We start from the raw sequence: 23,512 nt of genomic DNA, 5'->3' as shown, positions 1-23,512 counted from the left end.
AGTCATCAATTATTTTCTCGAAAAAAATGTTTCCTCTGGCTAGTTCTTTAACTAAACCTCTTTCGATTGATATCAGTGCCAGGTTATTTAAACGGTCTTGAGACATCATGTTCCTACTGAAAGATTTTATTCTTTTGAGCGCTGAAAAACTTCTTTCTACTGACGCGGATGTTGGTGGCAGGGACAAAATCATACAAAATAACTTATATAATTCAGGAACATCGGAAACAATATTATTTGAGAAAATGAATTCCGTAATACCATTCAGCATATTTGAATTGCCGAAGATAGCATTGTCCCAGTACATGATCAGAAAATCAAAACCTAACTACTATCGAACGGCATAAATAAGTTTTTTTCTGATTAAGACGTTATATCCCATAATCAACCATTCATTTGAATATATTTATTATATTTTCATGATCTGAAAATCAATAGCTACTATCGAACGGCATAAATAAGTTCTTTTCTGATTAGGACATAATGTCTCATAATTAACCATTCATTATCAAATATTTGAAATAAACTGTAGAAAGTTGCTGCTTGACGCTCTGCAATAGGATAACCGGCCAGCCGACCCTGTGTATTGGGAAGCGACCTTACATCGAGTTGTTGTGCCGTTCTACTGAGTGGTCGTATTCTGGGCGTATGTCGTAGTATCTTTTCATTTACGTAGCGCTCTCGGTAGCGCTGGTTCCGCCATCGGCTCTCGGCCGACCTAACGTGATGAGATGCTTTCAGTGATATTCCAGGAGTTGCAATTGTATAATTGTAACATTTGTGTTACATTTCAGACCTAATGTTACGGTGTTACGTACAATTCTGGAATAACTTGTTTGGGGTGATGTTACGAAAAGTAACCATTTACGATTGTGGTTTGTTACAATTTATGAAAGGGAATAACAACGCTGGATGCTTTGGAAATCGAATATTAGGTGGGTCCGAAAGAAAATATTGGCCGGTATAAGTTATATTTTCCTGTTCTGAGTGGAAATATTCATTACCGAGGGAATTTGGATATCGAAATCGATAACTCCGATTGAGTTTGAATGAATTGAATATCTAGAACTATTTTCTATTTGCTGATAATTTTTGGGTCGGCCCGGCCGACCCTGCCGACCCTGACGAGCCGTCACTGTTAGGGGGTAGGGAATTGGGCAAGGATGACGGACGGGCGATGTACTAGGAAAATTCTTAACTGACGACGAAGACCTTTTGAACCTTTTAGAAATACCACCGACATAAAGAGGAAACTGGACCAAAACTGCACTGTATAGACGTGAATGACACAAAAAGAAAGAGGCCCAGGAGGTCAAGTCCAACAGACAAATTAGGCTCTTGAGAATGATGAGGTTTTTATAACGCGCAACCAGTAAAAAGCCTCAAATTAGAATCATCCTAAGGCCCAGTTTCACCAACCAGCACTTGATCCCAGATTGATTTAACTCCGCTTGTTACTAAAGCAGGCTTAAGAGTGTTTTCTGTTTCACCATGCATCAACCCGTCCGAAGATGATCGCGATTAACCAAATCGCGATTAAATAGTCAAACCATTTGGCAACGTTGTGAACAAACAGTTATATAGTGTTCTGTATCGTATTAGCAGTGATGACCACCATTGGCGCTAGGTGTCAGGTGTCATTCATTCATAACTCATAACATTTCAAAGCATTTGTCATCTTGTAAACAAAAAACAAAGTTAATTTTTGCCGAAAATGAGAGTGATGTGCTTCGAAATATCGGAATCTTGCAGAAGTTAAAAAGAAATTATCCCATTTCACAAAACCACACATTCTGGAAAAAAACTATATAAGTAATTTTATTAACTTATTTATTTTTATTAACAAGTTTAACTGCTTCTTAAATAATATTTCAATCAAACATATCAATAAATTATTCTTTGCAATAAATTTCATAAAACACAAAAACAAAGTTTACGTGTATTTTAAATGGGAAATATTGAGCCTATACATATAGTCATATTTTGATAAAATTGACCCAAAAATTAGAAATTTCCGGAAAAATAATTACATAGACAAGAGTTCCATACTGATAAATAATTATTAATCTCAACTTGAAAGGTTATAATCCTCCAAAAATGGCCGATTAGTGCTAAATCGCGATTGGTCGATTAAATGGCGCTTTGGAGTGTGGTGAAACGCTACATTACATTAATCGTGATCTAAGGCCTCACTTAAGAGCCAAGTCAAGATTAAAGCATTTGGTGGAACTGGGCCTAAAGGTCTTTCCAACAGTCCTACAAACAACGATCGACAGCCACCGTCTCTGGATCAAAGCTACCGGTCTACTTCGTTATTATTCGCAAAATTGCATAACAACCACTCGAATTTCAGTGGAACAACATTCGATAGTAACGGTGAATGAAACGTGCCGAGTGGCTCCGAGAACCGGTCCCATCAAGTGGTCTTTTTTTTTTGCAGTTCGATCGTGACCACACCTCCAGAGACATGCCGGTAATCACGTCTGCCTTGGAAGTCTGCCGGAACTTCTAGTACTACTCGACCAGATTCGCGATTGTTTTCGGCGAGACGTAGATGGGCTGATCGGTCGATTTTCGGTGACTCGGCTTTATCGGGATCTGTGGAATCGTATGAGGATGGCAATTTTCGATTGCGATAAGGTTGGATGTTTGGTTAGGTTAGGTTAGATATCGAGCAGGTAATCCCATTGAGACACCAATCGGATGCGGTAAATACCATTATTTCGGAGGTTTGAATTTACCTGTCTTTTTAAATTCGCAGGATTGATCTCATGATTCAGATTGTATCGATGATGTCCTTAGTCACGTCAAAAGGCGTTGCCTCTTATCACTACTTCTAAATGATAAATATAAAATGAGCTTTACCTTGAAAATAACATCAAATTTCCTATCACAATGATTTACAATGAAGAATTTTTGAGTGCATCCAATGAATGGAAAATTCGAGTAAAGCAATAATGCTCTGTTGGAGACCATAAAATTGATCTAGGATTATGGGATTCGAGTTACTTTTGACATGTACCAATTGAATTTCGCCTAGTCCATAGAGTAATTAACATAGATGGAGGAAGTATACGAAATTTTTTCTTGTCCCCAACATGATTTTATGACTTTGTCAGATTGTGATATATTTTCAAATCCACAATTATACTACATCATTATGAATGTATATTATATTGAATTAAATATATTTATTTGAGTAATTCCCGATTGAATATGCAAATTTGAATATTTGCAATCCGATATTTTTCCTAATTGTCGAATTTATAATAAGCAGAATATTCATTATTTTCTGTATCTACCTGCTGAAATCTAAGGTTTGGCAACTCTTGCTCTCCTAGTGTCACCGGATGTTTCACGTCGTTTGGCGCGCTTGAAGTTTGGTTTCTGAATTTCAAGGTATTTTTAGTATGGAACGTTGATTCACTATTGGACATAATAAGTGACTTCTTTGTGGAGAAAATCGCGAATTGAGTGAAATATCGTATCACTAATTAGTTTTCATTTCCGCGCGCTTCATGTCAAATTTGATAGTTCATGTTGGGGACAAAATTTGCTTACTGAAAATGACTAATGCTCCCTTATATGTTCATTACTCTGAGACTTAGTCCGACCTATTGCTATGACAGTAGGTAGAATAAGGTACATAGATTAACACGAGATTTTTAAATTTTGTTGTTTATAAAACTTTTAATTATAACTGCTGTACAACCATAATTTTTTTTATAAATACATTGTAAAATAGTAGAAGGAATTTGTGATAAAACTTTTGAGATCTACGTTACTAGGTATATCTACTTGAGATATCTCAGCTCAATTGGATACAGAAATATTGAGATTTTTTTTTTCTGACAATACCATCAACCCGAAATTTTGCATGAAATTTGTGGTTGGTATTTTAAATACAGGATGTTCCATCTCAGACGTACCACCCCGTATATTTCTTATCGCACAGTGGTTGGAAAAATTTCCCGAAACACGTCAAATGATTTTGTTTGTGGGACATCTTTTGACGTATATTTGAGGCTTAAACGACCAATCCCTTAAGAGGGGCGCTTCAACCCCTCAAAATTGCATAGGGTAGAAGGGTTGAGTGATACTCCATTTGACAGGTCTTGGAAGCCTCTTCACAACGGTGTATGAAAAACGTAATTTTGATGAACCGTTTTCATCAAAAATCAATTTTTTGGCTCAAATGAGCCACCCTGAATTTTTTGGTTGTTTTTACAATTTACTAGCCCTAATTGGACTTCTGTTTATCTGGTGATATAAATGGCAAAATTCATCTTGAAATTCATGAAAATGTGATTGATCCGTTAATAAGAGACAAATTAGAAAACGATCCTCTACTTCTTGAACCACAATTGCAAAACAATTTGCAAGACCCTGGTCGTTGGGTTGGAAGAAGAGGTCCTATGGAGTAGCTTGCCCGATCTTCTGACCTGAACCATCTGGACTACCTCTTATGGGAATATCTCAAGTCCAAGATTTTTGTGACTCAGCCTGAAACTTTGGACCAACTACGCCAACGAATTGTGAATGAGTGCCGTCAAATAACTCCAATTATGCTGAACCATGGTTCAGCATAACTGAAAACTGTCTCTAACATGTTAGAGACAGTTTTCAGTCAAGATTGTATTGTTGTACAGACGTCAACGGAGAACAATTTAAACATTTGATTCAAAAACGCAGATTTTTTCGATCATAAGCATGATAAAACAATTCTTTTTTTAGGAATATGATATTTTTAAAGATTTTTCAAGTTTGTATAAAAAGTTTGATGAAAATGGGCTTGTACATTGTAAAAATAACCAAAACATTCAAGGTGTAGTAAAGAGGCTTCCACTATTCAGGGCTAAAGTGTCCCCTCTTAGGGTGTTACTAGTTCAAACTTCAAATATACGTAAAAAAAATGTGCCCAAAATAAAATTATTCGACGTGTTTCAAGAAATTTTTCCAATCAGTATGGGATAAGAAATTTACGGGATGGCTCGCCTGAGATGGAACACCCTGTATAACTGCGGACTCTCAACAACTTGAGGACCTAACCGCGACCTTCCACATCCGAATCTAACCTGTAAATTTCTAGGTTATTTCCTTCGAGAGTTACAGTATTTACGACCAGCACAACATGATACAAAGTATCATCGTGAAGAAATGAAAGATCGATCTGTACAGGGAACAGATTATTATCAACATCAACGCATAGAGTTGCGTTGCGTGTGCCTTCCCTCTATGAGGGTACATAGAAGATATGGGACATGATTGATACAGGTCGCAAATTACATGCATATATGGTGAAGAAGGCATTACGGTTTGGAGGAAGATAAACTTTTATGGACTCAACGACCTCCATATTATGTAGACTTTGAATGGTGAAAGGTACAGTAATAATATCCTTCAAGAGTTAAGTGATTCCTTTTACCCATTCAGAGGAGATAATTTTATATTAGTGGATGATAATGCCTACCCATACACAACACGCATTCTAACAACGTTTTTCAGAACCTTGATGCCGTGCATTGGCCGGCAAAGATACCCCACCTAAGTACCATTGAATACATGTGGGATGCATTTAGAAAAACCGTTCGAATGAGTATGGCTGAATCTGCAGAATTTTTGAAAAAATTGATTCTAGCTAATATTGCTAGGTTTTATAAACATCAAAGGAAAAATGTGAATTAAAAGACATTTTGGCTCATATATTGTTGTTCCATAAAATTTTAATATGTGATCTGCTGTAATTAGTTTAGAAGAAATATTTGATATTTTTGGCCAGAGTCATAGTGAATTACTGGGTTGCTTTTAGTTGGCAAATTATCCTCTATACGTTTGAGCGTCATCTGTGCTTCACACTGTCAGTTAATATGTTTTGCGATATGAATGAATGAGTACCGAATGAAAAACATTGCAACTTTCACACATTGGTTTATTATTTCCTTCTGCTCGAAAAATATTCCCAATTATTCGATGAAAATCTAATTGTGAAATGCAAACAGAAGCACACATCCTCTTGGGATTCGAACCTAAGGCAAGTAGCGACCCTTATTACTTTAGGCTAATCGTGTGTGAACATTTATTTCAAAACGCCTCATTGAAAAATTCATAAGTTCGAAACTAATTGAGAGAGCGCCTAGAGAAAAATAATATTTTATTCAGCACATCTATAGCATTACAGGTTTGAAATTTCTTGATTGTGCGAGGTCAATTTGTGTAAAAACGAAATTCTCATAAATTGTAATCACGAGTATGAAGGACCAATGCCATATTCCTACTGATTTTTGTACAAAATTTCACGCGAATAGCTCTCATAGTTTCCCAGAAAACCTCTGGATTTTTTTATTCGATTATACCCATTCCAAAACGTAAACTGTTGGGTTGAACCAAAAAATTTTTGAGCTAATTCCAAAAAATATTGCAACTATGAACCAAAGTAAAAAAATCATAAAGTCATAAAGACGAGATTCCTGGAAAATAAAAGTAATTTGAAATTTGCTGCATGAATTTAACGCATGTAGCCTTGCTTGATTGCAGAACGATAAGGCCGATATGACATAAGCTTCTACTAGATCTACCTTCCAGAATTGAATCGGCAGAAGAGAATTTTTACGTTTGTCACAAAATATCCCCAAAATTTTGCACCTTTAAAGTAACTACATTGTTTGGAAAAAAAACCCGGCCACCACCTGCAATCATTTTCGCTATCCAAAAATAACGCCTCGCGGTAATTTTTGGCAACACGTTCTTAATAAATCGAATGCGTCGGTATTCGAACTGTCGTGGGTTACGTAAGTTACGCGTTGAATAATAGGAATTGACGTAGATCAAAATATTCGATCTGAAAATAATATTCGTATATGTAATACACTTGGATCTTTTTGCACTATTATGTCAATATATTATTACCTCAAGGAATAATGACGAAGGATCAATGATCCTTATTGCCCTTTCTTAATCACAAAATATTCAATATGAATGGAAAAAAAATGAATCAACTCAAAATGTCAATGTCAAAAGAGTTATGTTTCATGAATTTGTATTGATACGGTTTAAATATAAATGTCTTCCATTTGCGAACCCTCATAAATCGTACAAGTAGTTACAGCAACGTTTACCTTGATGCCAGAAACATTGATATCTGTTAATTTCAAAACGTATCAAATGTTCATCGAGAGTCAGAATCAAAACAACGATTTTCGAAAATGTTCTGAGGCCTATTGATCTGACTTTATTTCAAAATGTCAGTAAGAGAATAGTTACATCTTTTACGCAATTACTAATTGTCAAAATAGGAGCTTTATTTATTGTATCAGGTGTGTGAATAAGTCTTTCCCGTTTTTTTTAAAATTTTGAGCCTTTATTGTGAAAAAATGGTTACAAATGAATTATTGAAAGTATTGGCCATCGCTAGCTACAACTTTTCCCCATCTTTCTGGCAACATACGAATCCCGTTGCGAAAAAATTCGACCGGTTTGGCCTCTATCCAATCATCCACCCATTTTTTGGCTTCCTCGTAGGAATGGAAGTGCTGGTCAGCCAGGCCATGCGTCATCGATCTGAAGAGATGGTAATCAGACGGAGCAATGTCTGGACTATACGGCGGGTGGGGTAGGACTTTCCATTTGAGCGTTTCTAAGTATGTTTTCACCGGCTGTGCAACATGTGGGCGAGCATTGTCATGTTGCAAAATAACTTTGTCGTGCCTGTCGGAGTATTGTGGCCGTTTTTCTCGCAGTGCGCGGCTCAAACGCATCAATTGTCGTCGATAGACCTCGCCTGTGATCCTTTCATTCGGTTTCAGAAGCTCATAGTAAACCACACCTAGCTGGTCCCACCATATACAGAGCATGAGCTTGGCGCCATGAATATTTGGCTTGGCCGTCGATGATGATGCATGGCCGGGTAGTCCCCATGATTTTCTTCGCTTCGGATTATCGTAACGGATCCACTTTTCATCGCCAGTAACGATACGATGCAGAAAACCCTTTCTTTTATGTCGCTGAAGCAGCTGTTCGCAAGTGAAAAAACGCCGTTCGACGTCTCTCAGCTTCAGTTCGTACGGCACCCAATTTCCTTGCTTTTGGATCATTCCCATGGCTTTCAAACGCTTGGAAATGGTTGTTCGGTCAACTCCCAATGCTTCAGCAAGTTCTTCTTGCGTTTGACACGAATCTTCATCAAGCAAAGTCGCCAATTCTTGATCTTCAAAGATTTGCGGCCGCCCGGAACGCTCCTTGTCTTCCACGTCGAAATCGCCACTTTTGAAGCGTCGAAACCATCCGCGAACACTTGAATCATCGACACAACCTTCTCCATAAACTTCCTGAAGCAACTGATGCGCCTCGGCAGCAGATTTCTTCAAATTGAACCAATGGAGTGAAACTTCCCGCAAATGACGTCGACTCGGCTCAAATTTCGACATTTTCACGATTTCAAAAATTTATGATGCGAAAAAATTTCAACTAATGTGTTAGTGTGGAATTGTTGACAGATGAATAAGCTTTGATTATGACATATGTAACCATTAAATACTCGCACAGTATTGGTGGCGCCATCTCTTACAAAAAACGGGAAAGACTTATTCACACACCTGATACTATAACTACTACTTGTAAAATGTTTTTGACAAAAAGAGTAATCCTGTATAATCATCACTATTCTGAGTAATCAAGATGTGAGGTGTCATTAATATGAGATACTATTAAAAGCATTGTTCCTTGATGTTGTTACATTTGGTCAATTATACAGTGTGTCCCAGCTGCTTATAATTTTTTAAGTTCAATTATTCCAAAATGGTTACAAATCGCCTTAGCGATCTACAATCCAAAAATGTTTATGAATCTTATTCTACATCTTATTCTTTATCACACGCGAAAAAATATACGAGTAATATTTTCAAAATGGAGCGAAAGTTATATTCGAAATGTCACTAACTAAAAGATCGATCTATTTGCAGATTCATAGCATAAAAATCCCTAACTGTACAATAATGGATTGAAAAAAAAAAATCGTTTCAATGACGTTTTGGAGAGATATTTAAATATTTCTTATCCTTTCTCATGCCTCGAAATTATGATGGTCGAAAAATATTTTTCAATATGGAATATTAACTTACGCTTTATTCTGAAAGGAACACCCTGTATATTTTTTTCGTGTGATGTAGATTAAGTTGTAAATTGGAATCGAGAACATTTTTTGATTGTAGATCGTTCAGGCGATTTGTAACCATTTTCGAGTAATTGAACTTAAAAAATTATAAGTAGCTGGGACACACTATATAATTGACCAAATGTAACAACACCTAAGTACAATGCTCTTAATAGTATCTCATATCAACGACTGTTTACATCTTGATTACTCAGAATAATGATGATTATCCAGGATAAAGTTTTGTATTGTTCAACAATCTAGAATAAATGAGAGTTTTCAGGGGCATCTAGAGTCAAAACTAGCCTATAGAAAAACTTCTGTCTTTTGAACTTTTTCTTTGTAATGATTCGGACTATAACAAATCAAAAATTCGGCCATTTTGACAGGAGACAGCTTTTCCTAATAAAGTGTGCGGTATGTATCCTTCGATTATTCTAGATTTGTTTAATTTCTTATTCTACTTAGTGAATAGGTCCATCCCCACAAATCATATTGACGGATATAATTTTAATTTTTCTGTTTCTTGGCAAGAAAGACACTCTACACCGTTGCCAAATTGGCGAACCCAACGACCACATCAACATGATTTCAATTTGATTTATCATAACAACAGTCGATAAGATTCTCATAAACACGACAAACAAATATTATGTATTAACATATTTTCTCTCGGGCGCCTATCATCATTACATAATTTCAATGGGAAATTATTGAAATTAATTTTTCAAGGACATTAGGAATAACATCAATTTATTTCATTAGGAATCACAAATGAGTGAATATCGTCATTTATTTCTTCTGTGCTTAAACTATCAACAATCAACAGTTACCAAATATAAATTCTAAATTTATATCTGAAAATACAGAGGTGTCCAATAGAAATAGAACATAAACCTTTCCTGAGTAATGAAACAAACTAATAACCATGTGGGTATTGAAAATAAATCATTTTCGTGAATGATCACCAAATTTCGAATTAGGCTTTTCGTAGACGAGAATTCGATTTCAATTTTTTTTTCGATAAATTCGTAAGCTTTTTTGATGAATTAATGAATGAAAACTCACAGTTCCAATTTCTGGCAGTCCCATAATAAAAATGAGGAAGCACGTCATAAATATGATATGCAAATGTGAACATTATTTTATGTAAATTGCGTTGTTAACTTGGCTATTATGTTATAAACTTATTAAAGCCCATTAACTAGGCGTTTTTAGTAATATTCAATAAAAATTTCTTCAATCGTAAATGGGATTCAAAAGGTTATTGCTATCTTACTGTATTCGCCATAACTTGGTCGTTGCGAAGTCATTACAATTAACGCGTTAATAGATATACAGGGTGATATACACATCGTAGAGAATAAAACTCAACTAAACTCTGGCTCTGAGACCAGGGGTATAATGGGTATATTTCTGGGTATAATTTTTCATACATTTCGGTATAGATTTTTTCATTGAACTTGAGCGGTTCCCTTATTAATTTTTTTTCTCGAAATCTGCACGTGTGCTATGAAATTTTATGTCTCTACCGGATGGTTCAAAAGTTTCGAAACGGTGAATTTATTTCGCACACAGGTGGGAAAGCTGAATTCTAATACTGGGATCTTAAGTGATTTCGCCCGAGAAATCGAATCAGGTTTTGGACCCAAAAGGGCATTATACGAGATATGAGGCCCAATTTTGGAATTTCAAATGCAAACCCGTTTTTTTTATTGCAGATTCGGATTCAGCGGGAGACTTTACATCCGAATTGGTTGAAACCCCAAAATTTTTTCGTCCATTTTTGTGCCCTATTCATATTTTGATACTGAGGTCCTTAGTAATTTTTCTCGTCAAATCGATTCAGCCCCTCAAATGTTGGATGCAAAAGGGCCTTATTAGAGATACCGAGACCTAAGTTTGAAATTTCAAATGCAAACCCTTCTTTTTTCTAGCAGATTTCAAAGTTGGGCCTCTTATCTCGTATAAGGCCCAAAACTTGATGGCTCATTCGATTCAACGAGAAAAATTACTAAAGACCTCAGTATCAGAATATGAATTTTTGCATCCTGATCTGAATGAACACCCCCGGATTTTTGAACAAAAAACGCTGCATAAGGCCCAAAAATGGACGAAAAAATATTGGATCCAACCAATTCGGATGTAAAATCTCACGCCCCAGTTTCAGATTTCTGATTTTCCACCTGTGCGCGAAATAAATCCACCATTTCCAGACTTTTGAACCACCCGGTGTATTGAAGAGTGTAGGTGTCCTTTGAAATCTCAATTTTGTTTACTGTTCCATAAACAAGATGATTTTCATTATGAATTTTGATATCAGAAAAATAGAATTCGATTCTGAAAATTGATAAATTACGACCTCAGCATTGGTATTGTCCTTCCACATACATAATGTCACGAATTTGTGCGAATTCGTACGTCAAACAGAGCATTTTTAAAACAAATGCTTCCAGTTTAACAAACTTCACCCTGTATATGAGATCAAATAGATTCTGAAGCCGTAGCATATTCAATGTAATTGAGTAATCGAAATGTATACAAAATTTCGTGTAAATACTAGATATGTTTTCTGAAGAAAGCTCTGGTGAACCAACGATATAAGTGACCAACGGTATAAGTGTATAACTACTTGACTCAATCTCAAGTCAAGGTCAAGTCAAGTAGTAGCTTTTCAATGTCGAGTCAAATATTTATTTATCAAGTAACATGACTTGATATTGAAAAACTACTACTTGACTTGAACTTGAGTTGATTTCAAGTCAAGCTACTTGGCTTGAGCTTGAGTGAAGTAGCTTGAATATCAAGCCAAACCGTGAATCCCTAGTTTTAATTATATACCTAACAAAGAATCAACAGTGATATTTTTCAATCAAACTATTCCAAAGGCTTGAAAATAATCGTCCAAAAATGTTATGTTTCTAAAAGGTAGGAAAATCAATGAATTTGAGCACATCGACAATATATTCCGCAACTAGTAATACATTCAGCCTGTTTTATTAGTTGACTGGTTGAATTGGAGCGCTGGCGTGACTGACCTCGGCTCATTCTACAGATGTTGCAAATATAGACACATTGGTATTTTTGCACCTAGACCATTTCAATTAACCAAATGAACCTTTCTGTCTCTGCCAAATAAACAAGCATAGCTGACATGTGTATTTAGTTGCTATTTACATGTCTTAATTATAGTGATTTTCCTTTAGCTGCATGTATTCCAGGGGTCGCCACAAACAGACCGAATTGACGGATGAGTAAGATGTACATTATGCGTGTGTTTTTAACGACTAGAAAATACTACAAATTTATTCTGAATCGAATAATAATTCATTGTTCGATTCAAGAGGTATTAGTTCAATCTGGTAATAGGAAATTATGCAATGGAAATGAAAGATTTAAAAGGAGTTAAAAAAAAATCTTGGATTGAATTCTTCGGTGCACTCGTAAAACGAGAAAGCCTCAGGGATTATCAACATAGTTGAACTGAGCCTTGCAAAAGGTAGTGGTGCTCACGATACTCTTCCGGATTGATAACTCACATTGCCAAAATTTTCTAAAAACCTATTCATAAAATTTCAGCGAAAATATTTGGGTTTACAGGGCGAAAACGGAAAGTTCCATAACGATAGTCACAAGTGCTTGTAATCGAAAAACGTAAAAAAAAAATATATAATATCGACGATATATATCGCGATATTTGAAATTGATTTTGAAACAGTTTTCTTTGCACTTTTAGATAAAAATTATTGCAACCAATTGGAAATACCAGCGATTATAATAAAAAAGTCACCTACCTTTTCTCCCCATCAGGATTTCCATTCATGAAAGATTCTTCCTTTGACGAATCTAAAAAATTATGGATTCAAGTATGACAGTTCTGGCTAAAATTCCACTTCGACTAGAAGGAAACAAACAAAACTTATTCCCCAATCAAGGAGCGAATAGCACAAAACTTCAAAGAAAAATGAATAATGCAAATAGACAAAATTAATACCCAACAATAAATAAACATGCAAACACTGGCATTTCCAATTCACTACAAGAAAACTGATCATTTTCTAAAATTTCTCAGGAAAATCTAAGAATTTGAATTCTAAGAATTTCTCGTACATAAAAATGAACAAATATAAAAATCTTACCTTATGACGTAATTAACACAGACTACACTTTGCGCTTTGCCTGTCTTGTCGTAAATCAAAGTTGCTTGTGTCAATACCCAAACGTATCCACCATTTTTCGCCAGGAATCTGTACTTTGTTGTTTCACATTGTCCTTTTGAAAATACTGCAATTCAAATGAGTAAAAATAATTGATTGATATCATGAAGGACTTGAACGAAGGTTTATATGTAAAAAAGCGATAAAAAACGACTCTTTGCCAAAAAGATGTTTATTATCTACGAAAATTCACTACTTGTGAATTTATTTCTTCAAAATAATGTCGTTTAAATGTCTACCCTCGCGTTCACGAAACTCATTCGAGCTAACACTAAAATTCCTGATGCTTGGCAAGTATGTTCTATGTTAATAACATAATAACATATATTCATCATCAAAGTTTACATATACATGAATTAAACAAAAAGTACTCCCTCAAATTAAACTATCGATTTATATGAGGGAAAAATGACATGAATATACAAAAAATAGAGAGAACCAAAATGGTTTTCTGTGAGTAAAATCACAAATATTACAAAATTTTACTATGTTGCTATGTTATATAGCGAATAATTTGTTTTAAATGTACCAGGAATTGCATTTAACTGTTTTAAGTGTAAACTTTAGATGACTACTCTCTATCACCCAGTTGGAGGAACGTTCATTAAAATTTAATGCCGCATTAACATTTTAATCCTCCATTGAACGTCATTGAACGGTGAAGTAGCCCATAGAAGGAGACTATTGGAGAATTTAAATTTTAATTATGGAATTAAATTTTAATGAACGTTCCTGCAACTGGGTGTATAGGTGTCAAATCAGCACTACGTGCAGGTTGGGGGATGGCTATTAATGTCATCTCTCCTGACATCAATTTGCCTGAAAAAATGTTACGAATTCGTCACAGAGACATGTTAGGCGCGAAATTGCTCCATCCTGCTGCCAGCTGATGTTAGGTTATAGCTAGGAATGTTCTGCAGTGCAGGCAACAAAAACTCTTCTAAGTTTCTTGGATAATATTAGAGGAGGGGTGAAAGACCACCCGACCTCGCATGCATCCTGTTTACCAGTCAGACAATATCGTCTTTTCAAACTTTATCGCCTTTCTGGGGGCTACAGCCAGTACCTAAAATCCTTATACAGGGTGTTTCATTGGGAAACGGAAATACAGGTGCATAGGTGGCACCAAGGCGGTTCTGGAGATACCCCATTTATTGGGTCTTACTGTCTTCGTAGCCGAGATACAAGGTGTTAGATAGTTATTTGGGCTGTTTCCATCATCTGTGCGGTTGGATGTTTCCGACGTTTCGGCAAGCATTCGCCTGCCGTCCTCAGGGTGGTGGTCCTGAGAAGGACCGATTGGGTGGTTCTGAGAAGAACCGTTTGCCAAACTTGGTCTGTCTGGACTTGTACGCACCATACTTCTTTCGATTTCGTATGAGGGTATCGGGGTTTGAACCTTAGTCGAATCGGTTGCAATCCTTTAACAATTCAATTCAATTCAAATTCAAAAATATTTATTTCGAAAATTATATACAAAAAAAATATCTCTCAGGCACATCCGCCTTTACAAATTAGCAATTATTATCAATACACAGTTCCTGCATACATGCTTACACTGTTGTTAAATTACGGAGCGGTCGAATTTGACCTTACAATAGTTGAAGATAGGTGAAAAGTCATAGTGTTGATTCAAATAGTTAAATTGGTATATATACATACAGATACAGTTAGGTGGATTTACTGGAAAATAAAGATAAAAAACCTGTTTTAGAAAATTCAGTTTTAAGGGGTTATCATATTAAGGTTGTACGTTAGCTCTACCAAAGATCGCTAGATTTTGATATGGCAGTTTATGTTTGAAAGAGGAGTCAATGTTATTAATTCTTAAGTGTGTAATTTTTTGTGTTATGTCGCTGGCTTGGCATTGCTTTTCGTAGAAATGGTTAGAAATTCTATGTATGTATTTTGTTATTGTTTCAAGTTCTGTTTTTTTATGTAAGTCCTTGATTCTGGTATATCTATTACTATTGGTAATTAATCTGAGTACCTTATTTTGAAATATTTGTAGAGGCTTCAAGGGGGAATTCTTCAGGTGGGAAAAAACTGGTGCGGCGTACGTTATTATCGGTCTCATCATAGCAGTGTATAGGAGTTTTTTGTTTTTATTATTTAGATTGCTTCTTCTTTTCAATAAAGCAATCCTTTAACTCTCACCACTAGTCTACAGAAGCAGGTAGTAATCTATACGCATTAAGCTTAATATAAGTTACACCTGTATGCGCAGTTGGGATGCGCAGTAGTCGAATATTCGGGTTGCGCAGATGGTGTGCGCAGTTATCCGTCCGAATTCCGATTCATTTTTTAACTTGGTGGTGTCGAGGTGCTTCCGACCTGGACCGGGTTCAATTTCCTCAGATCAGATCTTATGATTGGTGCCCAGACTTCCTTGATCTCCAGAGACGGCATACTTATGGGATTCGGAGTGATGGCCATGAAGGCTGCTTCTTTGAGTTTCCTCCGTTTCGATCTTTCTTCCTTTGATATTATGGAAGCTTCATCGCATTTGATCCTATGTTCCTCATCCCAAGCATGTTGGACTAGCCTGGATTTCTCTGTTTGTCCCAGTCGAGCTAGTTTTTGATGCTCTTTGACTCTTGTGTCCAGGGGGCGTTTGGTCTCTCCAATGTAAGATCTACCGCACTCGCATGGTATTTCGTATATGCAATTTTTTGTTCTTTGATTTTCGTTGTCAGGTTTCACCTTGGTTAGGTTAGCCCTGACAGTGTTCTTAGTTTGGAATGCAGTTCTCACGCCGTATCTATTACCAATTCTTCTTAGTTTTTCTGATAACCCTCTCACATATGGGATGACCGTGGTTATCGTTTCAGTTGATTCGGTTTGTGTTTCTGGTCTAGGTTCTGTGTTATCCCTTGGTGTTCTGGCGATTTCTAGTATCCTCTTGGGGTAGCCGTTCTTATTGAGAGCCCAAACGTATCATGCAATAACCGCCTTGAAATTCCAGGTCCGGGTAAAAAAAAATTATGAATCGTTTGAATCCTCGAAACAACACCATGTACATCGGACTTTGGAAAATCTGTTTTAATAAATAAGAAAATATTGGAAATATTGGACACAATTTGATTCTATTGTTTAATTTGAAACAACGCCGACGTTTCGAAACAGTTCGTTTCTTTTTAAAGGCTAGTTACGACAAACAATATTGTACTCTTATTAAAATCATAAAGACAATTTTCAAGGAATCGAAATTCTTCCACACCCAATGTGTGAAAGAATTTCGATTCCTTGAAAATTGTCTTTATGATTTCAATAAGCGTACTGTGGTTACTAGCGGTTTTCAATATTTCAGGTAACCTGCTTCGTATATACAGACCGCTTACCACTTGTTCAACAAACTTTTGCCTTGGTAGAAGTTTTGAGGTTAATTAATAACCTCGAAATTTCTTAAATCTCTTGTAAACAAAAGTTTATAATTGCCCTGAAGAGTATTTGTTTCATGATTAAAATATTAAAGTATTGAGTGTCAGATGCCATGAAAAATGTTCATAAACAATAATCGACAAAACGAGTGGGAGTGGCAACCGAACTTCACCAGAATAAAAGTACGGTTACTGTGGTGACAGAAAACTCACCGAAGTCTGAGAAAATAGTCACCGCTTTTTGAAGAATTTGATATATGCGGACCGCCAACTTGCCAATCAAAGTAACCAGGGAGATTTACGGGCCATACCCAATGTTACTACGTAAGAATAGTTATTTGTAATACAAGTGCAGAAGGCATTGATATTCTTCCACAAGTTCAAAATTCAAAAACGAGCCACGAAGTGGCGAGTTTTTGAATGAACGAGTGGTAGAATGAGCCTTCTGTACGAGTATTATACATTATTTTCTCTAATTCATTGCATGTTTATTGAAATTAATGAAATATTTCCATAAATATCATTTAGTGATTTTTGCATTGAAAAATGTTGGTTGGCAGAACTGATTTCTTTGAGGCAAATTTAAGATGCATAGAATCCCTGGTGTGTTTACTGATTCGATTTTGTTTCAGACTTTTTGAGAGACCCACCTGTTGCTTTGGTGCCCTGCTTCACCAGAGTTCTGTAAGGTGGCGCTCTTCAAAATTTTTCGAATTCCCGCTATCTGCCTGGTGCCGTTTAAAAAGGAAATACTGATTTTAGACACTGCAAACATTCACAATAAATTAAAATTCAGTTCATATCGAATTTTTAATCAAATGAATGGAATATAATGACACCATAGAATATAAAATATTATTGTTCTATACTCAAAGTTCACGACAAGAGCGTAGAAATGAGGGGATACTGAGGGTAATTACACGGTGTTCCTAAATTGGAGATACAAATGAAAATGACAGATTTCTGGAGCATTTTGAAAGAAAAAAAGTCCTATAACATGAGTTCCCAAACATTTTGTTTTGAGATACATGTGTTAAAGTTTAAGTTTTGTCTCGTATAACCTTCCCTTCACAAGATATTTAATTTGAATTGGCCAGTTTAAATTTTTCACCATGTGATATGCTAATTTTGAATGCAAATCTACAGGGTGATATTTTTTCTGGAAGGATGCCTGCTTCCTTCCTCCAAAACTATATTTTGGTGAATAGCTGTTAGTTTAGAAAAATGTAGAAAAAAACTCTGGTCCAGTACTACACTTTTTGGTTTGTTATAGTTTTGTCGTATCTGCTATCGATTTCGAGAAAAAATCTCTAGTAATCCTCAGGAAAATCCAAATTATTATAAAGATCCAGCTAGTTAGCTCTAATGAATGCCTTAATTATAAGTTTTGGTATTTATTTACCCAATCTGTAGCGAAGATTAATAAATACATATTTGATAAACTGATATGAGCATCACAAAAAGTACGACACACTAGAAACAACCTGTATATTGAAAACAAAGCTTTTGTGGGCTCATATTCATGAAGTTTTTTTTTCTCAAAATTATCCAAGTAATTTCTCATTTTCCTTCGTAACTCTAATTTGAGAACACCCAGTATAAGGTAAGAACAAACCGAATTGGTTATAAAAACAATTATTTCGAGTAATTTGGTTCAAACTTCGTTATCAAACTTCATTTTCTAACATTACAGATATGAGTGAAAGTTGTCGTCAGAAATTTTTTTTTCGATTATCCCCCCCAAGAAAAAAAAAGATCTACGTCCTTGATTCACGAGAGTCGAGAATTGAGAGAAATGTCAAATGCAAACGATGTATGCGCCATCTGAAGCAGACCGCGATCCCTTCAAATCAAGTAGGTATAAATCTCAAAAATCTCCCGTTTTGTCTGAAAGTTTTACAGGTATAAGTAGACACACCAGGTTTTCTATGCATCTTAGGCAAATTGATGAATTGACAGATAAAGCCGTGGCGGAAAGTTCGGAGTACCAACATATAATAATAAAATATAACCATGAAAACTTTGCGTTTCTGATATATTCTCGCACGATTTTGTTCTACAAGATGTGGAAGAATGAACGGAATAACCACAGAATTAGAGAAAATGCATATTGTATACTGCACCGGCTTACTCAATGAATAATGTGTTAATCAGTATCCGTAATGCGAATTTTCGGAAGGAAATTAGCCATGACAACATATTAAACCGCCTTTCTTTACGTTATCATGCTGTAAGTCGTCAACAGTTTGAAACATCCTATTGTGTAAATATAGATAAGAATGCAAATGTCCATAAAATATCGCGTACTCTCTACCTTTCGTTTCAATTAATAACAAACGTTAACAACACCGACACTCAAGAAAATGAATTATCACGAGAAGTGCTTGTTAGTTACTTTCGGCTTTCTTTATTTACTCTTTCAAGGTGGCAACAGTTTAGATCTTAATCAGGTAATTTTCTTTATAGATATTTGTTATTGATTCGATCGAATACGATCACAGGAAAATTCAAGTCGAAAAATTAGTTTTTTATGCATATTCTTGTTTATCGGTTGATGTGCTTATTGCTCCACGTTTTAGTTGATTAACGTAGGGTTTCATAAATGATTTGATCCAGCAAATCACCACGATAATTTTTTATGAAACCTACCATGAGACGATTGAATATTTCTTTTTGATAATTGTCTGTTGTCGATTTGAAGTTATTCTTCAGAGGGAGTACCACCACGTGGCTTTTCGCATATCAGTCAAACATTGTACGGTGTACATCCACTTCGTCTTCTTTCTCTTTTCGAAGCATGTTAGTGTATGCAGTGTACGAGGTTCGATTGATTTATCTACAAAATTATAGTTTTACCTCTTTTGTGATGATTTTTTTCTACCTTTTATTTCATGAATATTTCAAAAATATAACAGTGCTTTGTACAGTGCATCCCATTTTGGATGAGACAGCCAGGTTTCTCGCTTGTTATTTAAGATAGAGCCTTGCGGTTTTCACGTTCCTGTCCTACTTTTTCGTGAAACTCAAGTTGGTCCAATCAGATTTTGCATAACTGTTTCCGTTCAAGAGATACAGGGCGATTTTGGAAATTGATACTTTTCGGACCCCTCCTTTATTCCCGAAGTTATTAGGAATAATGCTGAGGTAAAAAATACGTCTGAATCAGAATTTTGCGTAGAATCCAGTGGCGTACTCAATTTTTTTTTCGGGGTATGGTTTTGAAGATTCCACACAAATTTATATTTTTTTTAATGGAACACCATGTATTTACTTCGTTGAATTCGTAATTTTTTTCCCTTCAAAATGATATATGATACTATGTAGGTAGGATGTTCAGAAATGTTAAAAAAACACTAAAACATCAAATAATGATGATTTTTTTGTTAATGGGCAATGGATTTCCCATAGAAAAGAAGAATTAATAATAATAACAATAATTTATAGCGATGACAGCTAGATCAGATTGGTTTTTTTCCCTCCAATGCCTACTTTATAAAACAATGCTCCCAAATGCATAGTAGCCATAATAACAACAGGGATGTTTGTGTCATCAATGACCTACTACTTTTAAAAATCGAAAGTAATAATCCTCTTATTGAAACATAGAAAATTCATGGCCCATTCACAAAAAATCATTATTACTTGATGTTTTAGTGTTTTTCTAACATTTCTGAACATCCTACCTACATAGTATCATACATCATTTTGAAGGGAAAAAAATAACGAATTCAACGACGTAATGATATATAGGGTGTTCCATTAAAAAAAATATAGGTTTGTGTTGAATCTTCAAAACCATACCCCGAAAAAAAATATTGAATACGCCACTGGATTCTACGCAGAATTCTGATTCAGACGTAGTTTTCAGCTCAGCATTATTTCTAATAATTTCGGAGATAAAGGAGGGGTCCGAAAAGTATCAATTTCCAAAATCACCCTGTATCTTTTGAACGGAAACAGTTATGCAGCATCTGATTAGACCAACTTGAGTTTCACGAAAAAGTAGGACAGGAACGTGAAAACCGCAAGGCTCTATCTTAAATAACAACCGAGAAACCTGGCTGTCTCACCCAAAATGGGATGCACTGTACATTGAACATATCAATGTAGATTATTGTTTAAAGAAATTATGTGAAAACCCCAAAAAAATCGGTGGTTGCTAGAAAAAAGTCTATAAATTCGTTTTGAACTGATCAGTAACGTGGTAGTATTTCCTCTTTCAGAGCTAAACAAGCGTCACTTCAGTGAGGATTATCCAACGGCATGTTCTTGATAATGATAATCATTCGGAACTTTTGAAAGGTAGCAGTACATACCTACCTACTTCGAAAAACTAAAAAAGAATTATTCCAAAAAGTTCTATGATAAATATATTTTGAATCTTTTCCGCAGATCTCTGGGACATGGTTGGTGAGGAATTCCAGCGATGTCAAGGATTCAGAATCCTGCGCATATGTCAAAATAAATACCACCAGAACGGGTGCAGTGTTGTCATACGATTCCAAAAAAATTCCTACTGTGGAATTAACTATTTTTAACTCTACCAGTAACCTGCACATTTTCACTGAAACGACCGATAAGAAAGGAAATATGACATTCATCTTGTTAGATCTTCCAAACTACATTGTTCTAAATTCCACTTCAGCAGGTAATTTCATAGAATATTTAATATCAAAATAGCGTCAGGTTTACGAACGTTTCTGATAGATATTGCATCTATTTAAAAAAAACACAAAACGCACAAAAACTAAATCACGCGAAATCGTGTTTAAGAGACGACACGAAACGAAACGTCACTCTAGCTCTAGCTCCAGATTTTCTTGGGGTTGCCAGGTTGCGTTGCAACACAGCGCTTGTAATCAGAACCTCATATTTTTGTCCTCTTTGTTTTTGAATGAATAAGCTTTTAAGCATTGAATCCATTAATCCCGAGCAAATAGAAAATCCATATTTCGTTGCTATTGTTTCATGGAATTAAGCACCTTTATCTTTATTTTCCCTCAATGAATAATTATGACTCATTCTAATATACATATACAGGAATTATAGCTTTATTATTGCAACACATTCTTCCAACTGTGCAATTCTCCAAATTGTTTCTCACTTACTAATGGTAGAAGAGAGTCCACTATTTTCCATTCGTATTTATCAACTTTTTTGAAATAGGATCATAAATTAAATCACTATGAATCAGAACAAAATACAAAAACAAAGTTTCTTAGTATTGAGAAACCTCCAGGCTTCGTTTGATTTCATAATTTTCCATTCAGGATTTAAGACACATGAGGCATCTTATAGATATCGCAGGTTTTTGTAACTGTAAGCTCTGAAAAATTTTCTCTCAACAGGAGCTAAAGATGCTGGCGTTGTTAAAAAATCCTTGGCCATTTTGACCAAGTTTGGAAAGATATTTCTGAAACTACCAAAATCTAACAAAAAATTTCAAAGAAATGTGAGAAAACTACTAATAAAGTCACACTGGCGAAGGCTTCAGTCTCTGCGCTCGAGGAATCCCCTTATTTAGTCTAAGCGTACACGAGTTTTCAGAAATATATGCGTGCGACGCGTACATATCGAGCTCAAGTATGTAATATCAAGTAGCTTGATATCAAGTTAAGCTATAAATAACTGAAATTAAGTCAAGTCAAGCTCAAGTACGTAACTTTTCACGAGCTTGAGTTTCAAGTCAAGTAGTTGGTTGAAATGTTAAGCTTCTTGGCTTGATGAATCCCTAGCTTATACTTTTCCTATCTTTCATTATCGTCATTTTGTATTATGATATTTGATTGCATAAACACCCTATGAATTATTTTGTAAATTATACCCTCCCAAGGAAAAGTAATAATTGGACAAAATAGGTGTATCTTCATGAATCCTGATGGTGTGTTGTTTTTCAGAAATTCCAACATATTTAATATTGACGGGACCCACTGCAATAAAAATCGATGGGAAAATCAAAAAGAAGTTGGATGAAACTGCAGACCTGAAAAATATCACTTTTTACCCTACTGGTCAGGACACTGAATCATGCAAAAAATACATAAAGGATGAAGAATCTGGACCAACTGAGACAAACATCAATTCCACCACCTTCAAGCCTACCACCATCAAGCCCATGACCATCAAGGACACCACCATCAATTCCACCACCGTCAAGTCGACAACCAGCAAGTCTAAGAATAGCGGATCATCATTGATCGTTTCTAACCTCCTAGTGGTCTTAATCAGTCTGTCACTGATAATATCCAAATGACATTTCCAGATCTGAACGATCCAGTTTTCGAACAAAATATTGCTTAAAACAAAATTAACTGAAATATGCTTAACCGACCCCTGGTACAACATACTCAATTTTGAATTATACTTCGATTAATAAATAAATATTATTGGAATAAATTCTCGAGTTCACCATGAAATACCCATTTCCAGAGGTTCCACCATATATTCAACAGCCTTCTTGGCTTTTGACCAAAAACAGTTCATTGAGCCATTCAAATCCTGCAGACAGTATTCAAAAAGCTTTTGCGGCTCTTCACACCGCCACCAGCAGAATAACAGACGTAAGATGGAGCTAAGATGTCTGCGTCATTACCTGGTACATCCCTGCTTTTCGTGGGTTGCTCTATTTAATAAAGTTGCCATGTTTTCATGGAACCAACAGCAAAATTCGAAGTTAGCGACATAGGAAAGTCCCTCACAGTCCCAGTTTTATCTTAAACTTTCCAGAGCGAGTGAGCAGTGTTTCTATACCTTTTTGAGTTTGAATT

The 23,512-nt window shown here is 35.6% G+C and overlaps 2 protein-coding genes across 8 annotated transcripts in view; one reads left to right on the top strand and one right to left on the bottom strand.

Moving 5' to 3' along the window:
- LOC123675412 (hypoxia-inducible factor 1-alpha) overlaps window positions 1-23,512 on the bottom strand; it is a 163,344-nt gene that overhangs the window by 51,825 nt on the left and 88,007 nt on the right. For all 6 annotated transcript variants that reach the window (XM_045610782.1, XM_045610788.1, XM_045610769.1 and 3 more), the window contains exon 7: window positions 13,288-13,432. In XM_045610782.1, coding sequence (XP_045466738.1) covers window positions 13,288-13,432 — 145 coding nt within the window. The remainder of the gene's footprint in view (window positions 1-13,287; window positions 13,433-23,512) is intronic.
- Window positions 5,975-23,141, top strand: LOC123675438. 2 transcript variants are annotated; one of them, XM_045610806.1, is made up of 3 exons: window positions 5,975-6,031; window positions 21,138-21,393; window positions 22,643-23,141. In XM_045610806.1, exons 1-3 carry the CDS (start codon window positions 5,990-5,992, stop codon window positions 22,996-22,998), a joined length of 654 nt encoding a protein of 217 aa, XP_045466762.1. In that variant the 5' UTR covers window positions 5,975-5,989; the 3' UTR covers window positions 22,999-23,141. The 2 variants fall into 2 exon arrangements, with proteins under 2 accessions (XP_045466762.1, XP_045466756.1); XM_045610800.1 differs by lacking the exon at window positions 5,975-6,031 and adding an exon at window positions 19,005-19,195.

This window comes from Harmonia axyridis, chromosome 1 (assembly GCF_914767665.1).
Source record: "Harmonia axyridis chromosome 1, icHarAxyr1.1, whole genome shotgun sequence".
Classification (NCBI taxonomy): Eukaryota; Metazoa; Arthropoda; class Insecta; order Coleoptera; family Coccinellidae; genus Harmonia; species Harmonia axyridis.
Note: the sequence above shows the minus strand (reverse complement) of the source record. Positions and strands in the feature narration are given on the sequence as shown.

What these genes read in the sequence shown, in the direction of transcription:
- LOC123675438 (XM_045610800.1), top strand. Translation starts at nt 19,109, where the DNA reads ATGAATTATCACGAGAAGTGCTTGTTAGTTACTTTCGGCTTTCTTTAT. An exon ending in ACAGTTTAGATCTTAATCAG is followed by an intron (nt 19,196 to 21,137) that starts GTAATTTTCTTT and finishes TCTTTTCCGCAG; the next exon opens with ATCTCTGGGACATGGTTGGT. An exon ending in TCTAAATTCCACTTCAGCAG is followed by an intron (nt 21,394 to 22,642) that starts GTAATTTCATAG and finishes GTTGTTTTTCAG; the next exon opens with AAATTCCAACATATTTAATA.